Below are 12841 nucleotides of genomic sequence, written 5' to 3' on the forward strand. Positions count from 1 at the left end.
AGAGGGAGATGAACGCAGTCTGAGTGGTTTCGGTTTTGAGTTAATGTCCTATAAATAGACTTTCGTTATTTTTTGGTTGACGTTTCAGGAGGCGTCAGAGGATATGTGCATGCGTTACGTATCGTAAGTCGGTTAGAGAAGTTTTTGTTTTGTTTTCGTGTTTCGGGATTGCTGTTAAATGTTGCTTCAGGTGTTACTGCTAGTATCGGGTTTGTAGTGGTGGCTTAGTCAGGAGTGAGTTCAGCTTTTTGAAGTGGGTATAATTGAGAGTTGGGTTTTGTTTTTCTTGTTCTTTTTTTTTTTTAACTGTGCAGTGCATGTAATGAGATTGTAGTGTTGTGGTTTGTTCTTTTTGTTTGTGTTTAGCAAATGGTTGGAGTAGTGACGTTGGGCTTTTTTTGTGGGTTGCTTTTCATACAGTGTGTGATATAAATAAATTGTTGGCTGTTGGTGAATTTTAAAACGAAGAGCAATTTAAATCTGCTTTTCTTTTTCCGCGTAGCAGCGTGTGGTGAAATGTTTTAGCAACGTTTTCCTGTATATAGCACTTTAAAGTAAAGATGGTGGTTTACTTTTGATATGAGACCTTCTGTGTTATTTGGACTACTGAAGGTTTTCATTTTTCTTTTTCTTAAAAAAAGGGAAATTGCATTAGTAATACATTAAAAGTACTGTAAAAACAAAGCTTAATCTTTGTTGTGTGTTTGTGTTGATCCTGGTGTTTTCTTTGCAGGCGTGTATGTCGATGCAGTTAACTCCCTGGGCCAGACAGCGCTTTTTATTGCAGCATTATTAGGCCTTACAAAATTAGTTGATGTCCTGGTGGATTATGGATCAGATCCAAATCAGTAAGTACAATGACATCACTACCTAGAAAATAAGTTTTTAAAATGAATTGAGGTATTTGGAAACTAATTTGGTAAGATTTTAAAAGAACCTTCACTAATTTATGCCAATGAAATACATTTGTATTACCTAACGTTGAACCATGCTTTTGTTTATTTCACTTTTTTGGTTGTGCAACTTGCAGTGTTTTAGTTCCCCAACCAGGGGTGGAACCTGGGCCCCCAACAGTGGAAGCACAAAGGCCTAACCATTGGACCACCAGGAAATTACCAGAAACATGCTTTTAACTGTAAATAAGGAGTTTTCGAAGCAGTTTTACTAGACCCTGTGAAATAAGTGAACCTTTCTACTCATTTAGTCATTAACAAGTACTGTTTATGTATTTCCACCGTGCTTTGTAGTTTGTATGATTTGCACTTTAACATACCCCACAACCAAGTTCGTCACCGATAAATATATTTGGCATCACTTTGTCAGGATGACTTTTGTAGTTGTGGTTTAAAAGAATCTGAGTCCAAATTTTAATATGGAACAGCAACACAATGTAATGAATCAACGACAAGTGAACATTTCTTCTCTTTGTGTAGGACTTTTGCTTTTTCCAGGGCCTTCCCAGGCACTAGCTCACTAAAGCTTTACAACCAACTCTTCGACAGGGAACAGCAGGTATTTTTACAGTTCCCATTGGACAGAACCAGAAACAGATTTCGAGCGTTTATATGATTCCAGCCGATTTTCACAGGAATGCCAGAATAAACACAATCATAAGTCATAAAATAGCTTTCCCATCTTACAGAAGGAGGCCGCTTAATTTTTTTTTTTTTTTAAATATTGATGTTGAAAGCTTGTATGTTGTTATAAGATTGTTTGCTTAGTGGGAAAAACCTTGGAAGCTTGGAGAAGTATAAAGAAAAAAACCAATCAGCATGAGAATTCTGAAACCCAGACATAACACAGTGCACATTTTGCTTTGTTTCCTTCCAGAATTTTTCTGGACTTGCATATTTGCATATATTTGTCTCTACTGTATCAGTGTTTAATATCAAAACTCAGAAATAAAGGGCTATCTCACTTGATGTTTGCAGATAACAGCTTTGCAGAGAGGCCATATTAGCTCTGCAGTTCCTCAGCAAAAATGCAGCATTTTCTAGTCATCTGCATTTGCATCTGTTTTGTGGAAGTTTAGAGCTAGGTTCTTTAAAGAAGAAATCATTCAAACCTTTAATATTCCAGAAAGTTTAAATGGCTGGTCCATAATGGTGCATTGTGTTAATGATAGGGTTTGAGACCAGGAGCCCAGCACCTGAAGAAGTTCCCTTTTTAGAAATCCCCATGATGCCAGGGGGAGGTGGGAAAGGACAATATCAAGAGGAAGAAGGCAGACCCTGTAGCTTTTTATTTTGTGATAGGAATGCTTTCATGTACTTTAAAAATATGTTCCATCAAGGGAAGGGAAATTTCTGGGGGGAAGTTGTATTCCTAAGTGCTCAATAGAAATGCTGTGATGGCCTGGGTGTATTGAGGTCACAGAGTCAGATGCCTGCAGGACTAAGTGGGGTCAGTGGGTACAGGCTCTGTCTAAGGGGCATCTGTTGCAGCTGGGCAGAAAAGGAAGCCATGGAGGCCAAATCTTCCAAATTTCCAAGAGGCTGGAAATCCCAGTTTTTATTGTGAAATCCCCAAAGTGTTAAGTATTGTCCATTACTTTAAATTCTTTTTATAAACACTATGTGGACCAAATAAAACATGCCTCTGGGTTGCCAAATCACTCTGTGGGCCTCCAGTTTTCAACCTCTAGGATAAATTAATAAAAAAATACACATTTTGATATCACTTGGACCTGGATTCCCTTGTAAGGGTTAGCTGGGTATAAAAAACATTATTTTTTTCTTCCTTAGCATTCACAAGAAATGACAATATCTTCTCTCTCCCTACCCAGCTCTCTTACTATTTATGGGAAGAATGATTAGAAGGCTGTAAAACATTATACAAATTTATTTTTAAAGCAAGGAGGGGGCTTCGCTGGTGGTGCAGTGGTTGAGAGTCCACCTGCCGATGCAGGGGTCACGGGTTTGTGCCCCGGTCTGGGAAGATCCCACATGCCGCGGAGCGGCTTGACCCATGAGCCATGGCCGCTGAGCCTGCGCGTCTGGAGACTGTGCTCCGCAACGGGAGAGGCCACGACAGTGAGAGGTCCACGTACCGCAAAATAAATAAATAAATAAATAAATAATAAAATAAAGCAAGGAGGATATTACATTTCCCATAGCGCAGTGTGCTGGATTGCTTATCAGACCCAGCAATAAGGGAGAGCTCACAATGAGATATCCCAGCGGTTGCCAGATGCCTGGGTACAGGCCAGCCTCATTGGCGTCAGCTGGGGAACTTGTAAAAAGTACACATTCCTGGGCTCTATGCTTGCAGGTTATGATTCAGTCTGTTGTGTAGTCTGAGAATCTGTATATTTGACAAATATCCCAATGACTTATTAAGTAAATTATGGTAAATCTGTACATTGGAATACTATGCAGCTGTTAAAAAAGAATTGGGGTGACTTGTATGTTCTCATATGGAAAATTCTCCAACATATACTTTAAAAATTTTATTTATTTATTTATTTATGGCCGTGTTGGGTCTTCATTGCTGCACGTGGGCTTTCTCTAGTTGCGGTGAGCAGGGGCTGTTCTTTGTTGCAGTGCGTGGGCTTCTCATTGCTGTGGCTTCTCTTGTTGCAGAGCACGGGCTGTAGGCGCATGGGCTTCAGTAGTTGTGGCACGTGGGTTCAGTAGTTGTGGCTTGCGGGCTTTAGAGCGCAGGCTCAGTAGTTGTGGCGCATGGGCCTAGTTGCTCCACAGCATGTGGGATCTTCCCAGACCAGGGCTTGAACCTGTGTCCCCTGCACTGGCAGGCGGATTCTTAACCACAGCGCCACCAGGGAATTCCCTCCAAGATATACTATTAAATGAAAAAATGTAAAAGCATAACAGTTAATATAGCACGTTTTTTTTCTTTTGGCCACACCATGCGGCTTGTGTGATCTTAGTTCCCCGACCAGGGATTGAACTCAGGCCCTCAGCAGTGAAAGCACTGAGTCCTAACCACTGGACTGCCAGGGAATTCCTAATATAGCATATTCTTATTCCTACTTGTATATGCATAGAAAATTTCTGGAAGGATATAAAAACTTGTAACAGTAGCTGCCTCTCGGCAAGAGAACTGTGTATGGGTCTGGAATTGGGAGACTTTCTTCTTATCTTTATTATCTCCTTTTTCATTTTATTTCTTCTTCTCCTTCCCTTTCTGCTTCCTCCTACCATTTGTGTTTCGTTTTAAATTAAAGAGAGCAAGCTCTGGGACTTTCCTGGTGGTCCAGTGGTTAAGACTCCACACTCCCAACTGCAGGGGGTGCGGGGGTTTGATCCCTGGTCAAGGAACTAAGATCCCGCATGCTGCTGGGTGCGGCCAAAAAAAAGGAGCAAGCAAGCTCTGCAGGTGATTCTGACGTGCAACCAGGTTAGGAAACCACAGCTACACATCACATCTCTACATCTCACAAAGGCTGTCCCTTCATGTCTCAGATAGTTTACTGGTTTTGGTTAAATTTTTCTGAGCTGTAGATCCTTGACCAGATTGCTGATGCCAGGGTCTGTGGGCCTCACCATAGGACTTGGGAGGTAGAGACATTTTCACATGAGGTGGTCTCTGGTGAGGCTGTGCTTCACCAGCCTGACCACAGGGCGCTACAGACGTGAAGAAATTGCTTCAGGGCAGCCAGTATCAGGGGGCTGTGGGGAAAGAACACTGGATTTCGAACCAGACCCATACCTGGGTGTGAATCTTGGCTTTGCCCTTTCGTTTCCTCATCTATAAATTGAGAAATAATACTGCCTTGAAGGGTGGAGGTAAACATGGAAAAGGGGGATGTATATAAAGCTTCTGTGAGGCCCCAGATAGGTGTCGTTAGGCCTCACAAATGGTGTTGTTACAGTTCTCATCACCAAAGGTTGCCTTTGTAGAAAAGGAGCCCTGTGTTACCTATGGAAGGGGAAGAGTGTTGCCATGGACACTCATTGTACCCCTCCCCCACCTCCAGCCGCTGCTTTGATGGGAGCACTCCTATCCATGCAGCAGCATTTTCAGGCAATCAGTGGATCCTCAGCAAACTGCTGGATGCAGGGGGTGATCTTCGACTCCATGATGAGAAGGGTCAGAACCCGCAGACCTGGGCTCTGGCAGCAGGGAAGGAACGTGGCACCGCGGTAAGTGTGGGCCCGCTCTGCAGGCACACCCAAGGCAGAGCACAGGGCTGGGAGTCAGGCACCCAGGGGCAGAGGCTGGTCCTGGGGACAGCACAGGACTTGTAGTGGCCTTGCCATTGACATTGGACACACAGGCCTGGGTTGAAGCAAGTTAACCACCTGTAAACCTTGGGCAAGTCTAGTGAACTTTTCTGGTCATCCATTCAGTGGGGAGGGAGAACAACTGTGATTTCGTCTGACCCTTAACTAGCACTTGTCGTGCATCAGACGTTCTGAATTAAATTAAATACTCATTTAATCTTTACAACAGCCCTCTCAGGTAGGTACTATTATTGTCCCCATTTTACAGATGGGGACACTGAAGTGCATTGACATTAAATAACTTGTCTGTAGCCACTCGCTGGCAGGCATAATGTGTTTTAATGAGGGCTAAATAATCTAACAAATGTAAAGGGCACGTGGAGGGAAGGGGGAGATGGGCAGAGTCCCTTCCCTCTGGTTCTCCTGCTCAATAGCTATTGGGCCTTGGACAAAAGTTAAAATACTCCTCCTGCCTCAGTTTCCTCATCCGTTGAATGAAGGATTTGGAGGTAATTATTGCCAAATGAGCTCCCTGAAAATGGAATCATCTCATTCCATATCTTTAGGAAGTCACTTGGGCCCTTCCCTTTCCAGAGGTTTCCCTGTGGGGGGCTTCTGTCTCCTCAGAGCACTCCCCTCAGACCATTCCAATCCCACTGAAGGCCAGGGTGGCCATTAGCTGTGTGGGCATTGACTGTCTCTGCCGTGTGTTGCAGATGGTGGAGTTCATGCAGCGCTGTGCCGCGCACATGCAGGCCATCATCCAGGGCTTCTCCTATGACCTCCTGAAGAAGATTGACTCCCCTCAGCGGCTCATCTGTGGCCTGCCCCGGTTTGGGGGCCTCATGCAGGGGTGAGTGCTGCCTCAAGCAGACTGGGATGTTCTGCATCACCCCTGCCTTCCTTGTGGGAGCCCTCGGTCCCCTCCACATTGGTCCCTTCCAGCAACTGGCCCACCCAACGGGGTGAGCTTGGAGGGAGAGGATATTGCCATGAAAACCTTCAGTTGTCCCCCGGCTTCCAGGAACGTCTGGGGGAAATGAATTCTGGGCTCCAGTGGGAACCACCCCATGGTTAGCAGAGAAGGAAGGAACTTTTCAGGCCTGGGCTGCCCAGCAGAAAACACTTTCTTAGCAGAGCAGCTGGCTAGCTTTTTTTTTTTTGTCATCTCGGAACCATGGAAAACGTGTTCCTTTATTGGAACATGCATCCTTTATCTCCTAAGGTTGCAAAAGACACAAATGCTTAATTTAAGGTTCCTTGGGCTGTTTTAAGCTGGTGTAAGACTTGCTGCCACCTGGGTGGGCAGCCTCCCCTTGTCCCCATCACAGCTGCAGGAGGTGAGCTCCATCCAGGCTTCTCTTCATGCTCAGGAGAGTTATTTTAAGTTCCCTGGGCTTTAAGACTTAGGATTTATATGTGGAAAATTCTTTCCATTTTGATTTTCTCTGACAGCATCTTTTTCTGTGATCAGGGTGAGTAGACTTGTCACACTCTTCACAGGCTCCCGCATCTCATTCTGTGCACACTGAGTCCTGGTTTTCCTCTCATGACCTGGATGCTTCTCATGCAAGATGAGTTAACGATTCCCTCGAGGACCAGTTACTCCTAACTGCTCTCCTTGCTGCCACTCTTGTCCATCTTGGTTCTTTACTCAGCATCCAGAATGACCTTTTAAAAATGAAAATCGAATTGTGCCACTCACTGCTAAAAACCCTTTCAGGGTCTTCCCCAAGGCTATCAGGTTAAACTCCCAAATCCCCCATCTGGCCTTGGAGCCCATGCTTGGTTCAGCTCTTCCATCTCTTACACCTCCACTCCTGCCAGCATTAGGATCTTGGCAGACCAAGTTCCTTCTAAAAGGGCCAAAGCCTAGTCCCTGCTGCTGTTTTGTGACCTCAGGCCAGCAGGTTTCCCCTTTCTGGCTCCATTTTTCCCATCTGTAAAATGAGAAAGTTGGACAAGGTATGCTTTATGATTCTTTCCAACTTTGACCAACTCTGTTCGTTATCTGTTGTACTAATCCCAAACTTAGTGGCTTCAAACAACAATAAATATTTGTATCTCACATAATTTCTGTAGGTCAGGAATGGCTACACCCAACTCAGCCATTCCAATGGGAATGGCTGAGTTGGGTGGCTCCGGCTCAGGGTTTCTCATGAAGATGTGGTCAAGATGCAGCTTGGGCTGCAGTCATCTGGGACTGGAGGATCCAGTTCCAAGGTGGTTCACTTGCATGGCTAGCAAATTGGTGCTGGGTGTTGGGCCTCCCCATTAGGCTGCTGGAGTGTCCTCACAACATGGCAACTGGCCTCCTCTAGAGCAAGTGCTGCGAGAGAGATCAGGGCAGAAGTCCCGGGGGTCTGGCCTTGGAACTCACACCACTCCGTCATTTCTGCAGTATTCCATTAGGTTAACAGGCCAGCCCTCTCTGACCTGTGTGTGGCTACACAAGGGCATGAATACCAGGAAATGGGAATCACTGTGGCCCTCTCAGAGGCTGACTTCCACTGTCAAGTAGTAAAGACAAAACCAACTACGCATTCTGACAGCTTGGTTCAGCGTTGTTCCTCTAGATATGGGTAGTTAATCCTTACTTTTCTCCTCCTCTTTTAAATATTTCTAGAAGCCCTAATGGCTCTCCTAACCGACTGCCTAAAGCTGGAGTCATTTCTGCCCAAAATATCTACAGCTTTGGCTTTGGAAAGGTAAGAGGTTGCTACCAACACTCAATGTTTGCAGGACTAACTGGGGAATCGCCCGGCCCTGGCTCTGGCCCCAGGGCCCACAACTGTGTCCAACCCTTCCTTCCTATGGAAAGTTAAAATACTCCCTCTCCAAAGTGTTTTTTTTTTGTTCTTTACTGCTCTTGCAGGACAAGTACCACCTCTTAGTGTTCTTGTCCTTACTGAAAAATGATGAAAACCTTGGAGAGTTCTCTTGAATGCCTTTGGGCTAGATTTGGGGAGTTTTAGACAATGATCCTTTAATTCCCAGCGAAGGCCCCAGGCATGTTCTGTGGGTGTCTCAAGAGGCGCCTGAGGCCTGGTGCTTCAGGCCGGCATCTGACCTCTTTCCGTGAGCCTGTGGTTTCCTAGCTAGCAAAAGGGAAAGGGTGTTACAACCTTGCAGTGCCTCTTGGAAGATTAAAGATAATAAAAAGAATTATGTCCGGTGCATAGGGGTATTCAGCAAATTGATAAATAGCAGCTCTCTCTATTTTTAGCTGGCTGGTAAAATTCTGGAGGAGTTTTTCCCCACCATTTGAAGCTGTGCTTTGCTTTCAGTTTTATCTCACAGGGGGCACGCAGCTGGCTTATCTAGGATCTCTTCCAGTAATTGGAGAAAAGGAAGTGATTCAAGCTGACTATGAGCCCACCTTCTCTTTCTTCAGTGGCCCCTACATGGTCATGACCAAGTAAGTGGAAGCTGGCCAGTGGAGGTGAGACTTAGTCCCACAGGAAGGATGGACTTTAGTGACTTCCTTGTGTGTGGAGGGTTTCTGCCCAAACACAAGGACACACTGAAAAGCAGATGTCTGGATCAGGATTTCTCAGCCAGGACACCACTGACATTTTTGTTACCCTTTATTGTCGGGGGCTGTCCTGTGCACTGTAGGATGTTTAGGAGTGTCCCTGGTTTCTACCCACTAGATGCCAGTAGCAACTGTGTTCGCCTCCCCGCAACCCCCTACATTTGTGATTGTGACAACCAAAATGTCTACAGACAAGGCCAAATGGCCCCTTGTTGAGAACAACCGCTCTGAAAGATTACTCATGACAGTGTTTCAACCTTTCTACTCTCTAGAGAATTAGAGGCAGCATAGGGGTGACTGTCTGGCCTCAGGTCAAAGGGTACTGAAGCCCTGCATGGCTCTCACCAGCCAAATGCAGCAGAGGCGGCAGTAATAGGATTTGGCTGTGATGAAAGTCCCTGGGATGTTCTCAGTCCCCAGAGGCCTGCCTACTGCGGGATCACAGGAGTTGTCCTGGCCAAGGTCTCTTGTCCTCCTTGAACCTGGCTGCCTCTTCCCTGCTTAGAAGTCACACCCTTCTAAAAAGGCCTCTACAGACCCGCAAGGCTCTGTATCCCCTGAAGATATGCTTCTTGTTTTCCTGCCCGTGCCACAGACTTGTTGTCACATCCCCTCTTCTTCTGTCCACTGCTGTGGCCTTTGCCCACGTCATCACTGTCCCTCCCCCAGGCTAGCCTCCTAACTGGCCTCTCATTCTCCAGACCACCCCTGCCCTCCCATTCCCCATGCTGCTGGTACCCTTGTCTTTCTAAAATACAAACCTGATCAAGTCCCTCCCTCCCTTAAATCCTTCAGTGACTTCCTGCCACCTGCACTAAGTCCCTGAAGTGCTTTAGGCCCCCGGGGGTGGTAGGAGGGAGGACCCCGCAGTGCTGGGGTGGGGGCTTTACAGAGTCTGTATAAACACTACTTCTCTGATCTCTGGCTACAGAGCTCCTCACTGAAGCAGTGGCTGCTCATTCCCTTCTGCTCCCACTCTCTCCTGCCCTTGTAGCCTTCTGTGGAACGGGAGCAGGGTCACAGTGAAGGAGCTGCATCTTCCCACGCACCCGCACTGCCGCAGGCGGCGGCTGGCTGACTTGTTAATTGCTGAGCTAGAGCACAGCAGGTGAGAAGAAAACCCAAGAGCATTTCAGACCCAAGTTCAGGGCTGTGCAGGGCTGTGCCTGAGGGTGGAGACCAGCCCCCTCAGCCTCAGCACTTCCTCGTTGTAGGTTGATTTGACTTCCCAGGGCTGCCAAGAAAGAAGAAGAACTCATGAATAGCCTGAGTGTGGGGATGGTGGTGGTAGGGGCTCAGTTCAGTCAGCTGATCAACTCCCCATGACATGTTTCTCTGAGGTGCAGCCTTCAGGCCTGGCGGGCTCTTCTGCAGCCTCTGAGGCCCACCTTATTTTGGGCCCTGTGCCCATCAGGTCAGCGTGTGCAAGACTATCTTCATAGAGCATGGCTCTGCTGGAGACCCACGTGTCTGAGGAACCATGTCTCTCCTTTGAGGACACGCTGATGGGTCTCAGTACCTTAAGTTTCCTCTGGCTCAGGGGTTAGTCTTTCAAAGGGGCAGGAAATCCATCCTCGGTTTCATACCAGGGCTGCTGAGGCCTTGGAATAGGCCCTGGCTCATCGAGTTCTCTCCTGAGGAAATCACTCAACTCCTGTAAAGCCAGATCCTTCCTTTTGGAGAAGTCATCCTAAAGGGACTCAAGGAGGCTGGAAGGGCTCATAGACGCAGCATGGATTTTTTTTTTTTTAATATTTATTTATTTATTGCTGTGTCGGGTCTTATTGCAGCACGAGGGATCTTCCTTTGCGGTGCACGGGCTCAGTAGTTGCAGCACCTGGGCTCAGTTGCCCTGTGGCACGTGGGATCTTAGTTCTGCGACCAGGGATCAAACCCACGTCCCCTGCATTAGAAGGTGTATTCTTAAGCACTAGACCACCAGGGAAGTCCCCGCAGCGTGGATTTTGGTGTGAGGGTCTATGACCTTGGGCCTGACATCTCCCTGACCTTGGTTTCCTCATCTCTAAAATGAGTGTAACTGTAATGATACCTTTCTTGCAACTGGTTGTTAGGATCAAGTTGATGTGTGTAAAGTGCCTTGCTTAGTAGCTCTTAGTGACATTGTCGTTGATGACCCTAAGCCCTCAGGTTCTGATCAGTGAAAGGTCAAGGGTTCCACCAACAGACACCCCTACTCCCACCCCATCCCCCTTTCTTGGAAGAACATTCTGTGCAAATAGTATTTGTTTGGAGTGCGTTCAGGGTGCCAAGAAGAAAGGAAAGCGCCCATCTTCCATCATGTCCTCTTCCCTCCGCCTCATCGGAAGCCTCCTTCCCTCTGCAGCAAGTTGCGGCACCCTCACCTGCTACAGCTGATGGCTGTGTGCCTGTCCCAGGGCCTGCAGAAGACCCGCCTCGTGTACGAGCGCGTCGCCGTCGGCACGCTGTTCTCTGTCCTCCATGAACGGGTAAATGGCCGTTTCCCTGGGTTTTTCCCTTGCTCCCCCCCACCCCCCGCCCCAGCTCTCCCTTCTCTTCCTCCCTCTTCCTTCTCCCCCAGCAGAAGAGTTGAGAAACCTCTTAATTCTTTACTCTGTGGGAGCTATATAACACATCATTTAAGGCTGATCAGCACGTTGGAACTAGTGTGATTTTATTACTGTTTGTCTTGCTTTTTTATCAGACATCTAAGAGCTCAGTAGACCCAGAAAACACATAGCCACACTTTTAGCTAACTATAATCAAACAGCCTCTGGTCTTACTTCCCGGTATTTTCACTGGTGCCCTGCAGGACCTTTATATGCAAGTCTTTATCAGTCCCCTCTCCCTTTTCAGACTTCCTGGTGGAGGCGGGGACATATTCCCTGACCCACAGACTCCCTGGGAAACATGCTTTGGGCTGACATGTGGCTTCAGAGAGGTCCTGAAAGATTTGTTTTTCTTTCTCCATGACTTTGTTCTAAAGACCCTGGGCTGGAGTGAGAAGAGACCCTCCAGGAAGGGCTCTTCCCTGAAATGGCTCGCCATTCCTCCTGCCTGAGCACCTCCTGTTAGTGTCCTAGTTCCCATTCCTCTCCTTGGGTGAGGGCGTTAACTTAAAATGCCACTTCTCTGGGGAGAGACCTGTTATGATTGGGTACTTTGGTGTGAGTGAATTTCTGTCCTCCTAGGATGAACTTTCTAGGTCATCTGACTGTGGTAGGGGATGGAGTGTCCTTTACGTGTCTAGGTTCTCCCGCAGCACAGGCTTGGCTGGGGATGGGGAGCGGGGCAAGCGCATTGCTGGTGGTGGCAGGCCCACTCTAGAGGAGTGTACCAGGCTTTGAGGACTTTTCTCCTCATTTTTCACGGTATCAAGCAGCTTGGCTGAGGGAAAGGAACCCAGGTTTGGAGCCAGGGGCCCTGGGTCAGTGGGACCTTAGGCCGATCACTTAACTTCCCTGAGCTTTAGGTTCCCCAGCTATAAAATGGGCACACTAGGTGGCTGTCGTGAAGATCAGTTGAAAAGACTTTGGGAACTACAAAGCATTCTACAGTGTCAGGGGCCGCAGTCCCCTTTGTTCTGGTGGTTGATCTCTTGCTTGCAGCGGGCCCAGTTCCCCATACTGCACATGGAGGTGATCGTGCACCTGCTACTCCAGACCTCCGACGCCCTGAGATACCTGCATTCTCGGGGCTTTATCCACCATTCCCTCAGCTCCTACGCCATCCACATCGTCTCCACAGGGGAAGCGAGGCTGACCAACCTGGAGTACATGATGGAAAGGTGGGTGCACCTCAATCATGACGTCCAAACAGGATCTCCCTGGGGGTGCTTTGATATAGAGAGAGAATCTGATCTGGGCTTGACTCCTCATTGGTGGGCTGAGCTGGCTATCCATGGAGGAAGAGGTTTCCCAGTGCCTTGCCCTGTCAGCCAAGGTTAGAGGGACTTTGGGGAAGTTATTTCTGCTCAGGACATTCTCATTTTAATAAACATTTAACAAGCATGAGTACACATTAGCCAGCATGTATAAGTTTTCAAAATTTTCTGTGGCTTCACACAACCAAAGTATTTCTCACATTGCACTCTGGTGTGTGTGTGTGTGTGTGTGTGTGTGTGTGTGTGTGTGTGTGTGTG

General features: G+C 47.3%; 1 protein-coding gene across 1 annotated transcript; it reads left to right on the forward strand.

Annotated features, from left to right (window-relative positions):
* On the forward strand, positions 1 to 12580 carry LOC114893707 (inactive serine/threonine-protein kinase TEX14-like; the record flags this gene model as incomplete). The annotated part of the gene is made up of 9 exons (XM_029219431.1): positions 1 to 123; positions 734 to 848; positions 4940 to 5105; positions 5903 to 6039; positions 7813 to 7894; positions 8474 to 8604; positions 9716 to 9829; positions 11066 to 11189; positions 12309 to 12580. Coding segments are annotated over exons 4-9 (860 nt in total), but the record flags the coding sequence as incomplete, so codon positions are not given.
* Positions 12581 to 12841: the final 261 nt, after the last annotated feature.

Source organism: Monodon monoceros, unplaced genomic scaffold (genome assembly GCF_005190385.1).
Source record: "Monodon monoceros isolate NGI ecotype Baffin Bay Population unplaced genomic scaffold, NGI_Narwhal_1 Contig1961_ctg1, whole genome shotgun sequence".
Classification (NCBI taxonomy): Eukaryota; Metazoa; Chordata; class Mammalia; order Artiodactyla; family Monodontidae; genus Monodon; species Monodon monoceros.